At 44.9% G+C, this 18338-nt stretch overlaps 2 protein-coding genes and 1 long non-coding RNA gene across 7 annotated transcripts in view; 1 reads left to right on the top strand and 2 right to left on the bottom strand.

Moving 5' to 3' along the window:
• The window catches only part of ANKRD12 (ankyrin repeat domain 12), a 104719-nt gene extending 101806 nt beyond the window's left edge, over positions 1-2913 (bottom strand). For 2 of the 3 annotated variants that reach the window (XM_038389960.2, XM_043508095.1), the window contains exon 1: positions 2653-2913. The gene's annotated coding sequence lies outside the window, so the exon portion shown is untranslated. The remainder of the gene's footprint in view (positions 1-2652) is intronic. The other variant, XM_038389958.2, reaches the window with a different exon arrangement.
• A 3019-nt stretch (positions 2914-5932) lies between these two features.
• Positions 5933-18338, bottom strand: part of NDUFV2 (NADH:ubiquinone oxidoreductase core subunit V2) — a 50272-nt gene continuing 37866 nt past the window's right edge. Inside the window, exons 7-10 of one of the 3 annotated variants that reach the window (XR_006278908.1) lie at positions 16839-16915; positions 15206-15307; positions 10102-10194; positions 5933-8508 (exon numbers count right to left, since the gene is read on the bottom strand). Coding sequence is in view for 2 of the 3 variants with exons in the window: in XM_038389962.2 (XP_038245890.1) it covers positions 15214-15307; positions 16839-16915 (171 nt within the window). In the remaining variant the exon portion in view is untranslated. Of the gene's footprint in view, positions 8509-10101; positions 10195-15152; positions 16127-16838; positions 16916-18338 lie in introns of those variants that run through there. The other 2 variants (XM_038389962.2, XM_043508098.1) reach the window with 2 other exon arrangements.
• On the top strand, positions 6875-16961 carry LOC119850961. The gene is made up of 3 exons (XR_006278910.1): positions 6875-6961; positions 14058-14182; positions 15208-16961. It is a non-coding gene; the product is annotated as an uncharacterized LOC119850961 (long non-coding RNA).

Raw genomic sequence — 18338 nt, 5'->3', positions numbered from 1 at the left:
CATCGGATGCATTCAGTGGAAAACACAGTGGGGAGATTTATGTACATAGAGAACATGAAACAATGGGTGGTTACCATACACACTGTAACAAGAGAATGATCACTTAAGGTGAGCTATTAACCAGCAGGAGAGCGAGGGGAGGAAGGGGCCTTTTGTAGTGATAATCAAGGTGGGCCATTTCCAGCAGTTGACAAGAATGTCTGAGGAACAGTGGGGAGTGGGGGGAGGGGGGAATAAACATGGGGAAATAGTTTTACTTTATGTAATGACCCATCCACTCCCAGTCTCTAGTCAAGCCTAAATTAATTGTATCCAGTTTGAAAATTAATTCCAATTCAGCAGTCTCTCGTTGGAGTCTGTTTTTGAAGTTTTTTTGTTGAAGAATTGCCACTTTTAGGGCTGTAATGGAGTGACCACAGAGATTGAAGTGTTCTCCAACTGGTTTTTGAATGTTATAGTTCTTGACGTCTGATTTGTGTCCATTTATTCTTTTATGTCGAGACTGTCCAGTTTGACCAATGTACATGGCAGAGGGGCGTTGCTGGCACATGATGGCATATATCACATTGGCAGATGCGCAGGTGAACGAGCCTCTGATAGTGTGGCTGATGTGATTAGGCCCTACGATGGTGTCCCCTGAATAGATATGTTGACACAGTTGGCAATGGGCTTTGTTGCAAGGATAGGTAATCACTCAATTACAGACCTAAAAGTTGCAATTCTTCTACAAAAAAAACCCCTTCAAAAACGGACTCCAATGAGAGACTGCTGAATTGGAATTAATTTGCAAACTGGATACAATTAACTTAGGCTTGAATAGAGACTGGGAGTGGATGGGTCATTACACAAAGTAAAACTATTTCCCCATGTTTATTCCCCTCCCCATTGTTCCTCAGACATTCTTGTCAACTGCTGGAAATGGCCCACCTTGATTATCACTACAAAAGGTCCCCCCCCCCCACTCTCCTGCTGGTAATAGCTCACCTTAAGTGATCACTCTCTTTACAGCGTGTATGGTAACACCCATTGTATCATGTTCTCTATGTATATAAATCTCCCCATTGTATTTTCCACTGAATGCATCTGATGAAGTGAGCTGTAGCTCCCGAAAGCTTATGCTCAAATAAATTTGTTAGTCTCTAAGGTGCCTCAAGTACTCCTTTTTAGTGAAGTCCTGACTTCACGTAGGCACTGTGATTAAATCCTTGTCTGGTCACTTTTTCGGAAACTAACAAAACTTTAAGACATGTTCCACATCTGTCTGATACCTCATGGGATAACAAAACAGCTGACATGCGGAAGTGAATGAAGTTGGGACATTCTTGGCTTTCACTGTGGTCTTGCAAATAGATACAAAGAAAAGCCTAGTTATGAATGCCACAAATGGATTCTCTTCCATATGTCATCTACTATATTCCCATGAGCTACCAGACAGATGTGGAATACACCATTCTAAAGCCTAATTAATTTCCAGGAATAAAGGGCTCTTGACTGAGAAAACAGAGACATGTTCAGACTTAATTTTTTTAAAAATTCTTACTGGAGCAGTTTATGATCATTTTCAATTAAGAATTGTGCATTTGTTGCTATTCTTCCACTTGTCGTAAGATGCGCAGTCAGTTTTTAAAACTGAAACAGAGGGGATGGATATTAATGTACTGGTAATTTGGTCAAATGTGAATTGACGTAATTATACTGCCTACCTAATCCATCCTTACAGGTTCAACTGGAAACAGTATTCTTTGCTTTCTTGTCCTAAATCGCTACTTAATGTTGATGCTGTCAATCAGCTGCTGTGCTCCACCTCAGAGGTGGCTGTATTTTAGTGAGAGACAATGGAATTGATGCAACTAGCTTGTAAAACAGTATGAGATCCCTCAGCCTGAGGCAAGTACTTAAAAATCCTAGATGTATTCCAAATGCATTTAGGCCACACAGTGAAGTAGCAGCAGGCTTCGGCAAGACGCTGACAGGCAGCCTGGTAGAAATTCAGCGAGCAGCTTCTAGCTTTTTAGATGATGCCAAAAAAATCCCAGCCCTGAGTCACAGGCTGCAGCAGCGCGTCCCCTCCTCCGCCGGCCCGCTGTCCACAGCGCGAGCCCCGCGCCCCGCCTGCACAGCCACAGCCCGCGCCGCGGCAGAGGCGAAGCCCCGACTGGCTTGCACAGCCCTATGTGCAGCAGTTACCCCCGCCCCGGCGCGCCCCCCAAAAAGCAGCCGCGCGGGGGGCGGGGGGGGCAGACGGACGGACCGTACAAAGGACACGCAGCGGCAGTGACAGCGGCAGCCATGGCTCCCGCAGCGGCAGTGACAGGCTGCGAGAGCGGCTGGCAGAGCCCTTCCCGCGACCGGCATCACCCGCAGGCCGGGGAGAAGGGGCCGCGCAAGCGGGGCGGGGTGCGGAGTAGGGCAGCCACCGGGGGGCTACCCTTCCCCCCCGGAACGGGGAGACACAGCCGGGGGACGGGAAGGGTCACACCCCCCCCCCGCGCGCTCGGACACACACACACACACACACACGGCTGGGGAAAGGGGTTACCCCAGGGCGCAGCAGGCTCCGGGGGGGTGGTGCCGCCCCCAGCCCAAGGACGCTAGAACTGCGGCTCCCATGGGGGTGGGGAGTGGGACAGGTTCGGGGGTGTCTCTCCTTACCTTGTCAGAGGAGGAAGCAGCAGGACTCGTTCCTCCTCCTCCCGCGCTGCCCCTATGACAGGACCCGACGAAGAACCGGATTCAACCGCTGCGGACGGTTAGCCGGAGACTCAGCCCCACACCGACCGCCGCCGCTGTAGGGTTTGAAAGTGCGCCCCCCCCCCCTCCTCCTCTTCCCCGGCACTACCGCTCCCCTCCCCCCCGTCAGAATGTCGGTCTCCGAGTGCAGCTCTGCGGGGCTCCCATTGGCCGCGCCACCCCCACGTGACCCCAAACACGCACGCGAGACAGACGAGAACGCGCCGCCGCGAACGTTACGGGAGTTGGGCGGCGGTTGGGGAAGGAGGGAGCGTCAACGTCACAGTTCTCCTTCCGCAGTGGTTCCCCCGGTGCCTCAGATCGCTCGTGCACACGCGCGCAGCGCACACACCCACACACACGGAAGGAAAATAACGGGCCCTGGCAGGGCCGGGGGCGGGGCAGCAGGCAGGCAGGCGCGGCGCAGGCGCCGGGACGGCTGGTCTTGGCTCCTGCGACTGGAACATTCTGGAAATGGCGGATGCGGTGTCCCGGCGATTGAGACGGGAGGGGATGGGGGAAGAGACTAGAGCATCTGCTTCCCCTTGTGACAGGAACCGAGTAGGAGCCGCCACCGATTCCTCCCGACTCTCAAGCCCAGGGCCCCCTACTCGGGCTACACCGGGTTTTCCAGCAGCGATGGCGCAGTGAGTTTTAACTACCCGCGGAGTGCGCGTGCGCGGCCGGCTCCGGTAAGCGGTGACTGGCTCGCGCTGCGCCCGAATGTGACGGGGGACGGGCCCAGGGGAGGGCGCGTGTCCTCCCCGCACCCTGCCGCCTGCTTCACGGGCCGAGCCGCGGCCGCTCCGCTGAAGGGGGCGGCCGCTCGGACGTGTGTCAGGGAAGCTGCAGCGGCCAGGGCGAGCATTGACCCCGTGGCTGTGGCTCACGCGGCGCGGGGGTCAGCGGGTCGTCTAGGCCCTGCCGCGCCTGGCACCGGACAGCGGCTGCTCCCCCCCTCCCCCACCCCCGAGGGGGCGCTTTTCAGTAGCGAGACAAGCTTCGATCCTGCGGAGGCCGGCGCTCAACTTCACCCCCACGATGAGGGCCACTCACTTGTCTTCGCCGGCTCAAGGCTCCCATCTGCTGAGCTCGGGGGAGCCACGTCCCGTACAATGTAATTGCAGTTTGTATTCAAGCTTTGAACACTGAATCCTTTCACTCATTTGTATAGTTCAGTTTTACCTTTTTATTGAGGACATGACATGCGGCAGCTTCGTTAATCCGTTCCTGGCTCAGTCTGCCGATGCTTTTTCCAGTAGTAATCAGCATCCTTTGCTTGAGATAATGATAAACGTTTAGTGAAGTCAGCTGATACCAGTTAGACTTAATTCTAATCCCTTTTTACAGGATTAGTATAGTGTTTTTAAAAACAGTATGTCCCCCCCCCCAATATTTTTAAAGGAAATCATCCATTTTCATATGCCATTGTTTGAGCATCCATAGAGATGAAGAAACTCGAAATTTGGGATTGTACTGTTTCCTGCCCTGTATTACTCCTGAGGGCATTCTGCACCAAAAAAATAAAAATTCTGAGAACAGTATTTTAAAATTCTGCAAATTTTATTTGTCAAATAAATGTGGAGGCTTCAGCATGGCATGGGGTATCACAGGCCAGTGGCTGCAGAGTGACAGGAGATCGCTGTGCAGCTCCCCACCCCACCCCTGGGACATGGACTTGGGTCTGGCCTACACTGGGAGGGGAATTGAGCTAAATTAAGCAACTTCAGCTATGTGAATAAGGTAGCTGAAGTCAACATACTTAGATCTACTTACTGTGGTGTCTTCACTGCGGTAGGTCAACTGTCGATGCTCCCTGTTGACTCCACCTGCACTTCTCGCTCCAGTGGAGGACCTGAGTCGATGGGAGAGTGCTCAGCAGTCTATTTATCATGTCTTCACTAGACACGATAAATCGACCCCAGCTGGATCAATTTTTCCGGAGGTAAGTGTAGACATGCCCTCAGTGGTGAGGCTGTACTCAACCCTGACACGGCACAAGGACCAGGCCTACCCAAGAAACACCCCAGGGCCTTGCCCCTCCGTGATAGGTGCACCAGATATGGGCAGGAAGGCTCAGCAAGGCAGGATCCAAGTGTGGGGGGAATCCAGATGTGGGGTGAGAGGGTTGTGTATGAGGCAATCTGGGTGCAGGCAGCTGAGTGAGGGATTGGGGTGAGGGATCTGGATGCACAGGGGCTTGGGGAGTTCTGGGTGCAACAGTAATGGGACTCTGCAGGGGGGTACAGGTGATGATTGGGGTTTCAGCAGGAGGGTCTGGGTGTGTGGGGGGATAGAGCTTGGCAGGGGATGTTGGGTGTGGGGGGCTCTGTGGGAGATCCAGATGCTGGGGGAGTGGGGTTCAGTGGGTTGGGGATCCACATGCAGTTGGTTGGAGCTCAGTGGGGTGGGAATCCAGGTGCACGTGGCTCAGCAGGGTGGTCTGGGGAAGGGGGGCTCATCAACAGTTCTCAGTTTGGGTGGCATGAGGCTCAGCAGGAGAGGCTCTGAGGATGCATGGGGATTAGGTGGATGAGGGAGCAAGTCCTTGTACAGGGATCACTTCCCTGCAGCTGAGGAGCGATGGGTGCAGGAAGTGGCACGGGGAATTTGCAGAGTTTTCTGCAGCTCGGGGAAAAATCTAGGTGTGGATCTAACCTGGTCCCTGATACGGTGTAGGGGAAGAGAAAGTCCCGTCCTCCACAGCCCAGCGGGGACTAGCAGCTGAGCCCACCGCAGGGGTGGAGCCACCAGCCGGGTCTTTCCCAGTCCTGCCCTCTGTTGCACAGTGATTTACGTCCCTGCCAGCTGCCTTGGGCACGTGAAAAATACTGTTGGGGAGGGTCTCATGACCACTCATGGCTTCCCTTTGCTTCCCCATCAAAATCATTTTTCTGCGGGGAAGCAAAGAAATCTGTGGGGGACATACATTCTACACATGTGCAGTGGTGCAGAATTCACACAGGTATACTTTATATAATTGTAGCACCACCTTCCCCTAGATCATGTCTCCATCTGTATCTAGCAATATACCACAGGAAGGGCATTGTACTTAGCAAATTTTCCACTTTGTCCCCCTTTATAGTAGCAATAAACTAGGAAAAATGTATTGACTTAACCTTCTTTTCAATGAGATATGAAGCTGACCTATAAGTTTGGATGTTTTTTAAAGCTTCTTTCCTTTTTTTATTTTTTAACCTTAAACCTTAGCAGTGTCAAGTCTTATCTTTTCTGGAGGTTGTCTTTCAAGACTAAAACATGGATTTTTCTCTTATTCTTTAATAAAGGGGGAATGGTTGTTGAAACTTTTAACAAAACTTTTTCCATAGATATTTGGTTAGGTGTTTGTTCAAAGCTGTTTTGTAGTTTATTAATACACTCCTAGCTCCTAAGATCTATCTACATAAGGAAATTTTAAAAAATCCTATGCTTGCTAATACTGGTTCACTCCCATCAGTAGTGGCAACGTAGGGGAGCCCTAGTGTAGGCACTTTGTCAGCCACTGCACTGTTTTAACCAACATGTTACATAACCTAGCTCAGAGCTGGTGTAATCAGCACACTGGCACCCAACATTGCTATCATCAATGAGCTGGAGAGCAACTTTTAGAAACATTTTATTGTGTAGATCAGATCTTTGCAGTTTGGCATTTTAAGGCAGGGGAAATTGGGTACAAGTCGATTCTCTTGAGTTCCCTTTCAGCTGGCATGCCTAAGCTCCTTCTAGAACATACTTAGTTGCTAAGTGTGCAAGAAGCAAGAGTTTCTCTATTAATACACACATACACATAATACAAATACACACAATGTACAAGTCACAAATATGAATTCTCTACAAGATGAAATTTTCAGGATGGAAATAAAACATACTTAAATGCTTTGAATAAAAATTCTGTCAATCAGCATTCATTTATTTGGTAAATGTGGTAATCCTACTAATTCTGAAGTCAACCACATAATCTTGCAAGAGAAGCAGATATGAATTTCAAGTGTAAAAAAAAAAAAAGAAAAGCAAAAAAGAATAAAAATACTCTATAGATCTTTTATACAACATTAGAAACAAAGAGCTTACACTATATTTCTCCATTGCAGGTCACCTCTAAAGTCATTAGGTGCTAAGTTACCCCAGCGATAGGCATCTTAGAAATGAGATAGAACAAGATCTAGGAGAAAAATCAGTAATATTTAAACATAAACTCATGCAGAGGAGTCATCTCGTTGCCACATTTCAGGTAAATGAGTTCTTCTTAGTGCCAAGAATCAAATAAGTCATTGAGAAAGTGGTCAGAACAGAAGACTGTCACAATTGGGAACTGCTAGCATAAGACTGGAAGCTTGGTCACCTGAATTGTTTCCACTGTCACTGAGTTGCTGTGGTCTTGTATGGTTCTTCCTAACATGGGGCATACCATGTCCACACACACAAGTGTTTGCAGTGGTACACAGGAGTTCCAAGCACTTTTTTGAACTAACTTTTTTTGAGGAATGTGAAACATTGTGTAGTCCTCCACTATACCAGTCTCTATCTTTGCAACGTATGCATAGACAGAGATTGTTGCAGACCCCTAAAAGCAAATATTCCTACTGCTACCATTCCATAGGGCACTGGTCACTGCTTAGGTAGCCTGTCTAATATGCATTCTGAACTCTGCTACATAGGAATCAAGTTTTCTGGAAGCCAATTTCCTATTCAAATAGCACTGTGCCCAACATGGAGCTCGTTGTGTGCTATTTGATTCTGTTACTAGCATGTCTTGGAAGCTACCAAATAAGGGTGTTGCCAGCTGGCCTGAGGCTGACATGGGCATTGGAGACTATATGCAAGGGCAGGTGCAGTTGTTCATTCACAGTATTTTAATGTTTGACTGGCTGAACTGGTCATCAGATGGGATACATCTACATTTGAGCTGGGAGGTGTGATTCCCAGCTTGCAACAATGTAGCCATGCTAACTCTCTGCTTGAGCGAGTGTGTCAAAATATCAGTGTGTCTGGCAGCTGAAGCTAGCCACCTGAGTACGTACCCAAAGACTCAAGTGGGATTGTTTTTGGGGCAGCGAGGCCGAGCCACTGCCTATGCTGCTGCGGACACACTATTTTTAGGTGCTAGCTCAAGCAGAGATAGTGGGGGTACGTCTGTGTGAGCTGGGAAGTGTAGATGTACGCTTAGGGGGGAGAAGTAGTACCAAGAGAAGACAAAGAACCTGGAAGTCCTGTATAACAAGACATGGAAGAATAACAGTAGGTCCTTCTTGGCAGAAAACGTGCCTCTTTTTCAATGATCTGGATCAAATCCTGAAGGCTCCCCCTTCCGCACAATTAAAGGTGCTTCTGGATAGCGCAGAAAGTCCATACAGTGCAGTCCATCAGGACAAGGAGGCAAACAAAGAGATCTTGTATACATTTGTAGGATATACTTGTGGGGATCTACGGACAGCAGTTGAGTCAATACGAAGGAGGAATTGAAAGGTGAGGGGTCATCTAAAGAAGATGGCTGATTTTGCAATCTTGATTGTTGGAAAAAGTTTCCCAGGTTTTTAGAAAAGCCGCCATTAGGATTAATAAAAGGAAACAGCATCTTTCAATAGTGAAAGTGTCTACCATTTCAGTTCCATCAGCAATCTTCTCCTTCCCAGTCTTGCTATGTCTCCATCTCCTTGGTGCACAGGTGCAGCTGCCAAGTTCCTCCATAGGTCAACCCAGTTCAGTTCCATAATACTTCCCCTGAGTTGGCATTTCCCTTGAAACATCCTGTGCTGGCAGGTACATGAACCACTGCTCCTAGTTAAGATAAAAATGTTCAGCTTGGCGTATGCAGCATTAGCTTCAGCTCTATCAGATGGCTGAACTCAAAATAGCAGGGGAGGGAAATTACAAACTGCAGTATAAAAAGGCAAAAAATAAGAACTTTATTGCAAATCACATATTGGGCACTACAGCAAAAGCATAGTGCATTTTACATATTACAGTGTAGCTATAATGGCACATATGCCAGGCAGGGATCTTAACTAGCATTCTGCTCATATTTAGATAAAGTGACATTTAGCTTTGCCTTGTAATTCAGTGCATGGAAAACCACTCTAGGCATATTTTGCTGGCAAAGCAATGTACAGCAGGGGTTTTCAGACTTTTGTACTGGTGATCCCTTTCACACAGCTAGCCTCTGAGTGCGACCCCCCCCCCCTTTTATACATTAAAAACACTTTTTAATATATTTTAACACAATTATAAATGCTGGAGGCAAAGCAAGGTTTGGAGTAAAAAGAAAAGGAGTACTTGTGGCACCTTAGAGACTAACAAATTTATTAGAGCATAAGCTTTCGTGAGCTACAGCTCACTTCATCGGATGCATTTGGTGGAAAAAACAGAGGAGAGATTTATATACACACACACAGAGAACATGAAACAATGGGTTTATCATACACACTGTAAGGAGAGTGATCACTTAAGATAAGCCATCACCCACAGCAGGGGGGGGAAAGAAGGAAAACCTTCCATGGTGACAAGCAGGTAGGCTAATTCCAGCAGTTAACAAGAATATCAGAGGAACAGTGGGGGGTGAGGTGGGGGGGAGAAATACCATGGGGAAATAGTTTTACTTTGTGTAATGACTCATCCATTCCCAGTCTCTATTCAAGCCTAAGTTAATTGTATCCAGTTTGCAAATTAATTCCAATTCAGCAGTCTCTCGTTGGAGTCTGTTTTTGAAGCTTTTTTGTTGAAGGATAGCCACTCTTAGGTCTGTGATCGAGTGACCAGAGAGATTGAAGTGTTCTCCAACTGGTTTTTGAATGTTATAATTCTTGACGTCTGATTTGTGTCCATTCATTCTTTTAAGTAGAGACTGTCCAGTTTGGCCAATGTACATGGCAGAGGGGCATTGCTGGCACATGATGGCATATATCACATTGGTAGATGCGCAGGTGAACGAGCCTCTGATAGTGTGGCTGATGTGATTAGGCCCTATGATGGTATCCCCTGAATAGATATGTGGACAGAGTTGGCAACGGGCTTTGTTGCACCTCTCTAAGGTGCCACAAGTACTCCTTTTCTTTTTGCGAATACAGACTAACACGGCTGCTACTCTGAAACAAGGTTTGGAGTGGAGGCTGACAATTCACAACCCCCCCCCATGTAATAACCTCACAACCCCCAGTTTGAGAACCCCCGGTGTACAGGTTAACTGATTTCTGTTACAGACAGTCTACAGTCTTATGTTTAATAACAAAGTTTCTGGAAAATACAGCACTGCACGCTTATCACATCATAGTGTTTATGATCAAGACACCATCATTTAACTACTCCATATACTTCCTCACCAAAACTTAATACAAACCACTCGTAAAGCATAAGATAAATGTATAAAACCATTACCAGCAAAGCATATGAAGGCTTTCCATAGCAGCAACTCCCAGTTGTTATGCTATCAATAAAATAAAAATTTGTTCCTCCATAAACTCCTTCACCATGCAAAGCAAGAGAAATAGACAATTAACAAAAGTTTATACATAATACACAAAGAGGAAATCCAGCATCACTAGAAACGATTAAATAAAACCAAGAAAAATTTACTTCACTGCTCCAGCCCCATTTCCCCACTATCATTTTGAAAGTTTGTGCACAACTCAGGCAAACACAAACTTCAGCACATGCTATTATAAGTAACAGCTTTGGGTGCAACAGTTGTCAAGCTGTGCATCGATTGCTGGAAGTCACACTGCCTCCTCTGATTTCATGTTACATTAGATGCTTGTTTGTAGCAACACCTTGTAAGACCAGTCACTGCTTACAAGAAACGTTTACCCTGGGAACGCTTTCCCTACCATGAATTGTCCACTCGGTAACAGCAACATATCCACCGCATAAGAGCACCATTTGTGATGTTACATCTGAGGTGGAGCTTGGTGGGCCATGTAGAGGCATTGCCCCCCAAAGTAAATGTTCAGCATAGCTGCAGGGCACACAACTTTGTCCACTTGCCCTGTCTGACAGAGCCTGCATGGAGGGCATATGTACTGGGGAGTTTGGGAGGCAGGTCTGGAAGAGAGGGATTTTTTGGGGAGGAGGGGCTTCTGGGGTCAGAGTAGCAGCAGAGGAGCATCTGGAAAGTTTCTTCCATCTTGCCTCCGTATCTGGATTGCAGGCGGTGGTGATTGCTATTTTGCAGTAGGGAATATTGGAGACCCCCTGTGCACTGAGCTGTCCCCTCCATCTTGGTTGCTGGCAGCAGGATGTGGATGTGCTATTTTGCAGTGGGGGATCAGGGGACTGCGCTCTCCCAAGGTCCCCTTCCCCTCTCCTACCTTCACTGCGTTTTCCCCCCCTCCATTGCAGGCTGTGAATGGTACCCTCCTCAGCCATCCATCCCTTGCCAGTATGGAGCATGAAGTTGCCACCAGGGAGCATCATCAGCCTGTTCCCAGCAGCTGCACTCACTCAACCATATTGCTGACTGGGGCCTCCCGTGCCCCATTCTCCCCCACCCCACAATTTCTTCCCCCTACAACCTAGCTGACCCACACTTTAACTCTTCATATGCTTTTAGTCAGACAACACTAACAGCAACAGGTGCTTAGGAGCAACATAGCAAAAGAGCACCTATATGTTGCTACCAAGGAGTTTCTTCAGACAGGTATTATAATAGCGACATTAGTCACTAAACTGTTATTGGAGGTTAACAGCCATTTCAGTTGTGCAAAAGCACATTCCACCATTGACTTGTGCCTGTTGATTGGTTAAAGTGGTAGCTGTCTGTATTTATGTAGTCCGTGGTTTCATTAACCATTGTAAAAGTGAGCATGCACAGAATTACCCAGAATTAGTGGGGATAAAGACCCTTTTAATGTCAGTGTTGTTTGATAGACGTGGAGATCCTTTCTAGTCATTCTTGGGCTTGTTTTTTGAAAGTCTAGCATCATGGACTTTGCCATAGGTACATACGCAGGAACCTTCTGCAATGATCTATTAAGACTTGTGTCAGCATTAGTAGTAGCCAGAGCCTATGTATTTAATGGTTATGGAATTCACCCTTTACCCCTAAAGTGTGCTCCAGCATCTAGCCTTTTGCTAAAATACATATACCTTGGCACATTTAATGGTACTGTAGAACCTCAGAGTTATGAACACCAGTTACCAACTGACCAGTCAACCACACACCTCATTTGGAACCGGAAGTACGCAATCAGGCAGCAGCAGCAGAGAATAAATAAAATAAAAAAGCAAATACAGTACTGTACTGTGTTAAATGTAAATTACTAAAAAAAAGGGAAAGCAGCATTTTTCTTCTACATAGTAAAGTTTCAAAGTTGTATTAAATCAATGTTCAGTTGTAAGCTTTTGAATGAACCACCGTAACATTTTGTTCTGTTATGAACACTTCAGAGTTACAAACAATCTCCATTCCTGAGGTGTTTGTAACTCTATGGTTCTACTGTATTATTAAATTGCACATATAGTTCCATAAAACCTATCTTTTAATTTAAATCAATAGTATACTATATTTGAGACAGCTGTAGGGAATTAGGACACTTGCTTTTTTTGTAAGCTAAAAAAAGAAACTTTTCAACATTAATTAGGAATATAAATGAGGTAGGGAAATTTGATAAAATAAACTACATACTATGATGTTTAGCAATTTTTGGCTCAGCTTTTTGCATTTTTTAGGAAGTTGAGGACTATGAAAGATTGACTTCAGAAAATATCTTCATTTGTCTCCATTTGAAATAGTTGTTTATGTGCATGGGTTGGAGTTCTCCATCTTTTTCCTTTGTGCAGATCACATTTTTATTGTGAGACTGCTTCATGATTAACCTCCCCCTCCCTTAATGATCATGCTGAACACTTACCTGGCCAAATGCAACAGCATAACATCTCAGTAATAACTACAATAATTTGTTAAAGGAAACAAAATGTATGCAATTTTCGGTATCTTTTCATGTGATGTTTTGTCTTTTGTGAAAAAAAATCTAATTTTACTTTTGTATGTTACCACCGCTTTCTGAAACATGTCTTCCTTTCTTTGCACCTAGTTCCCTGCCACTTTTTCCTGGGACATGCTTCCCAGGCAGCTGATCCTTTCCTCCACCTACTCTCCTGACATACTGGCACATAAGCTCTGTTTTCCTCTTATGGATCAACAGTCCTCACTAATGGAGCTAGGCTAGCTCTTCCTCATTTCCAGCTACTTTTCTTGGCATCCAGGCTCTTATTATTATTTATCTATCTAGTAGCAGCACCCAAAGGCCCCAATCAGGATAAGTGCCACATTAGGATAAGTACTTTACAAGCACATGAGACATTATCCCTGTAAGCTTTTCAGAACAGTGTAATTTCAGGTGACATAAATGTGTGTTTGACACAACAGGAGAGAGGATGAGAGTAATGGTAATGTGTGGATTCTGGACAGAGATGGGAGCACCTGAAAAGAGCCAACTCCAGATTACCTGCCAGGTCTTTGCTTTCTAGAGCACCAGTTCATGGACCACAGTTGAAGAACAGCTTGTTTAATTAATAAATTGGTCTAATTTTATAAGACCAATTAATGTGAAGATACACCAATACTTTAAAAAGTTTTTGGCCTGAAGAATTACAAAATTAAAACAGAAATTGACTGATAACATTTTAAAATAAATGAAAATAGCATGATGAATGGTACCAGTAGTGCAGGAGAACTGGACAGTGAATTTAATTATAAAGAGAAAATGAAACTGACAGTTTAGTTTCACTATCCAAGCTCAGTGAAGCGCATTAAGTCAAATAAACATTAAAAGTTGTAATAGTTCATCTTCTACAATAATATAAGGCAGTATTAAGAGTTAAAGATTTTTTTTTTTTAATATGGGCAATGTTGCCCTATACTTGCACTACCTCTTGGAGATTATGTGAACACAAAGCCAAGTAGCTTCAAATTCCTACATGACACCTCACTCGTCACTCAATTATTAAATGTATAACTTGTTTTATTAAATGCGTTGTTTATAGTTTAGTTATGCTACCACCTTTATAGATCACTATAAATGAATTTGAAAAAAATCTTAATTTTCTTTTTTTAGACTGTTTGCTTACATTTTGAATTGCTCTTGACCCAACAAATGAAACTGGACTCCTGTTTTTCTTTTGTTACTGGTCAGTTTCACTTCATGGTTTTTATGCAATTCTGCAATATTTGACTGGAAATATTGCTGGTGTTTGTTTAAAAGAGTGCACACTGGATATTTCATTGCATGGAGGCATTTTTCTTTATAAATATTCTCAAAGGATTCTTATCTCAGTTGAAGACAGTCCCGAACTCCCAAAACTGAAGGAATGTACTCCTCTCTCCCCCTATTCAGTGAATGGAAGATTCCAACCTTGCAATCAGTGATATAGTTCATCAGTGCCCTCAGCTCTCTGGGTTTTTGTTTGCTTTCTCTGCTGAGAATGGAGAAATTCCCTGAATGCTTCTGTTAAAGACCTGGTCAGTCAAGTTTTTGTTGTCTTTCTGTTACCATATAGAAGTAGGGACTAAAAAGGACCGCCTCCTGGTGTGTGGTCCAGTCCCCTGCCATTGCAGGAAACCCCATCATATCATCCAATCCATAAATTTATCAAGCTCTATTTTAAAACTAATTAGGTTTGTTCCCTCTCTCCATTGGAAGACTGTTCCAGAAGCTCAGTCCTCTGATGGTTAGACACCTAATTTCCAGCCTAAATTTATCCATGGCCAATTTATACTCACTTGTGCCAGCACTGTCCTTTAGCTTACATAGCTCTTCTCCCTCCCTGCCATTTACACCCCAGTGTATTTATAGAGAGCAATCATATCTCCTCTCAGCATTGATTAAAGTCTTATTGTTAGGGAGTGGGATCGATTGTACCAAAAGGATCATCATCTACTTTTTTCCTGCTCAGACTTCATTGATTAGGTGACAGGATTGTTACAGAGGTACAATAACTGCTACTTATTTCCTTATTTTTCCCCTTTTATTATTCCCTACAATATTAAGTTTATTGTTGAGTGGTGATACCATGTCAGGTGTTATCAGCCAATCAATCTACTTTCCATTGTTCTCCTAATCCTTGCTTCCCAAATGTAATCATGTTGGTCATAATGTCTTAACAGTAATCTACATCTAGACATACAGTATGTACTTTTGTGTGCTGAATGCCCTCAATAGCAGGACAGCATCTTCAGCAGAGAAGATAGTAAACTATTTTGTCCTTTTTTGTGCTCATAAAACTAAGAGCAAGGTTTTCACCGAATGATGAAGGGTGAGGGCAAGGCAACATGTTTCGCATACACCTTTGTTGAACTTTTCCCATTTGTAATCTACAGATTTTTTTTTTTTTGCACTTAGCACTAATTTTTTTTTTATTGCTGTGGCATCTTAATGGTGTTACTAGTCTCAATTTTAAAAAAAAGTTTAACACAGTTAAAGCCATTTTAATGAGGTTAAAGGTGTTTTATTTTAAGACAACTTATGTTTTTATAATTTATTACAGAACTGCTTAGAGGTCTGCTCGAACTCCAAATCCAGGTCCTTTAGGTGGTTCAGTCAGAGAAGTAAGACCACCAACTGGCTCACAAGAAAAGCGTCCATTTCTGAAAAGACGAAAGAGCAATCAGATTTGTTCATCAATTTGTTCATCAGTATTGTAACAATCATCTTCTACCCATGAATGACAAGTTTGTCTCAATCTTTGGGCTACCATTTTTCCTGTTTCTCTGAAGGATGAGCAGAGAGAAAGGGGAGGAGGAACAACAGAACGTAGTATCTGTAAAAATACTAGTGGTAAATCAAGGGCATTCAAGTAGAATGTCAAATATGAAACTTGATAACCAAAATACATACTTCATAGATACAAAAATTAAATCTACATGATTAACAAAAAAAACAGGAGCCAATGGCTTTTTTACTCCAGCAATACCAATGGCAACATCTGATTATTTGTTTCAGATCCATCTAGATTCATATATTCCAAGGCCAGAATTGACCATCATCATCTTGTCTGACCTCCTTATATAGCACAGGCCATAGAACTTTCCCAAATTCCTGGAGCGTATCTTTTAGAAAAACATCCAATCTTAATGTAAAAACTGCCAATGATGAAGAATTCACCACAACCCTTGGTAAATTGTTCCCATTATTAATTACCTTCACTGTTAAAAATGTATGCCTTATTTCCAGTCTGAATTTGTCTAGATTCAATTTTCAACCACTCGATTGTGTTATACCTTTCTCTACTAGAGCCTATCATCAAATATTTGTTCCCAGATTAATATAATCAAATTACCTCTTAACATACTTTGTTAAGCTAAATAGATTGTTTTGAGTCCATCACTATAAGGGATGTTTTCTAACCCTTTAGTCATTCTCATGGCTCTTCTCTGAACCCTCTCCAATTTATCTGTATCCTTGAACTGTGAACACCAGAACTGGACACAGTATTCAAGCAGTGGTCACACCAAATACAGAGGTAAAATAACCTCTACCCATTTGAGATTCCTGTTTATGCGTCCAACAAGGATTGTATTAGCCCTTTGGGCCACGGCACTGCACACGTTCAGGTGATTATCTTTCATGATATTGTTCAGCATCAATTATCTCCCCCGTTCATACATCTTCCTATGCGTTTGAAATTGTGCAGGAACAGTGGGAATTAAAAGGGGAGGAGGCGGGGGGGGAAGACAAGTCAGTCTTTCACAAGGGTCAAATCCAGCCTAGGTTTGTAGGGATCAAAAGTCTACCAGCTAGTAGTGTTTTGGATGATTTATGCAAAATAAGTTTGTGATTACATTCCGCTTCCTATCAGGCATATAGCCACTTCAGACCCAACATCTCAACTGGCACTTTCATTGGTAGTCTCAAACAGGCCAAGGATCGAAGAGTTCTGGACATGAAGCTTTCCTCTCACCTCTACACACAGCCTCTCCAGGTTCAGCTTTATGCATAAAGCAGGTCAATGTGGAAAATGTGTAATGCCTGTGCAGTTCAGTGAATTAATGCCTTCAGTTCTACAGTAATCATTCCAGTAACTTTTCCTAGAACTAGTTGCCAACATTAAAAATAGGTTTCCTTCCAAAAAGGATTCTCTTTCATTACTCATCCCTGTATTATACAAATACAATTTACCTTGGGCCAGGGTTGGGAACTCTGCCAGCCTTTAGTTCATCAATTATGTCTTCAATATCTTTTGGTGTCAGATCTTCCTGTAAAATGAAAGAGACCACGCTATTAAAGAAAATTTAAACAACATTTGTAAGCAATTGTGTGAAATGTAGAGTTCATAATTCCTCAAAACAACAGTTTTTAGCTTTTAACCGAATTCTTCACTCAGTTTTGATTCCAGCACAGATAACTATGATCCTATCAGTTAATACAGAGGTGGGCAAACTATGGCCCACGGGACCCTCCTGCCCGGCCCCATAGCTCCTGGCCCAGAAGGCTAGCCCACAGCCCCTCCCCCGCAGCCTCAGCTCACTGTGCCACCGGTGCAATGCTCTGGGCGACGGGGCTGCGAGCTCTTGCTGGGCAACGCTGCTGCAGAGACGTGGCCTGACCTGGTGCTCTGTGCTGCCTCCAGCCAGGCAGCACAGCTGCCAGACCTGGTGCTGTGGGCGGCAGCCACCAGTGCCCCAGGCAGCAGAGGGGTTGGATAGAGGGCTGGGGAGTTTGGGGTGGTGGTCGGGGTGGGGATGTGGATAAAGGATTGGGGCAGTCAGAGGGCAGGGAACAGGGGGGTTGGATGGGGCAGCGGTCCCAGGGGGTCAGTCAGGATGAGAGGTGGGGTTGGATGGGGTGGCAGGAGGTCAGTCAGCGATGGGGGTTCTAGGGACAAGGAGGGGTGGATGGGGCAGGGGAGCGCATCAGGGAACGGGGGTTGCATGGGGCAGGAGTCCCGGGGGGGCCATCAGGGCGAGAAGTGTGGAGAAGGGGGTCAGATAGGGGGCAGGGGCTGGGCCACGCCTTACTGTTTGGGGACGCATAGCCTCCCCTAACTGGCTCTCCATACAATTTCGGAAACCCAATGTGGCCCTCAGGCCAAAAAGTTTCCCACCCTGGAGTTAATATATGCATCCAAGTTTAAAGAAGAATTAAACTTAAAAGATGTGAAGTTTTATGACATTCTAATGTCACTCTTAGCAGTGTTACACACAAGCAATTGTTGGCTTAAAATCAGTTCATTTTAACTATGTTTCTAAACCAACACATAATGGCCATGTTTTAAAAGGGGCTGTGTCTGAGTACTAGGAGCTACTGTGTGAGCCAGCACTCTGACACCACTTAGTTGTCCCAGAGAAGGCTGAATGCGATGGGGGTAATTGAAGTTAATTACCTGTTCAGGTCAGTGAAGGGGCTGGGTGAGCTAAAGAGCCATTTAGTCCATCAGCTCAAGACTGATTAAAAAAAAAAAAGGCACAGGAAGGAAGTGAGGTGGAGAGGGACAGGACTAGCTGAGTTCAGTGTCTCAGAAATCTCTCAAGCCCTGAGGAAAAGGCCGAGAGCACAGGGAACCACACTGTAAATTGCACTGCTACACGGGGCTATAGAGGTGTTAATGAAGGGAACATAAATGACATGGTGTGAATACTCCACCAGTGAAGTTGGAATGGTTTGTGTGGTATCAGAAGG

Source organism: Dermochelys coriacea, chromosome 2 (assembly GCF_009764565.3).
Source record: "Dermochelys coriacea isolate rDerCor1 chromosome 2, rDerCor1.pri.v4, whole genome shotgun sequence".
Classification (NCBI taxonomy): Eukaryota; Metazoa; Chordata; order Testudines; family Dermochelyidae; genus Dermochelys; species Dermochelys coriacea.
The sequence above is the reverse complement of the archived record's forward strand: the minus strand, read 5'-3'. Positions and strand labels throughout refer to the sequence as shown.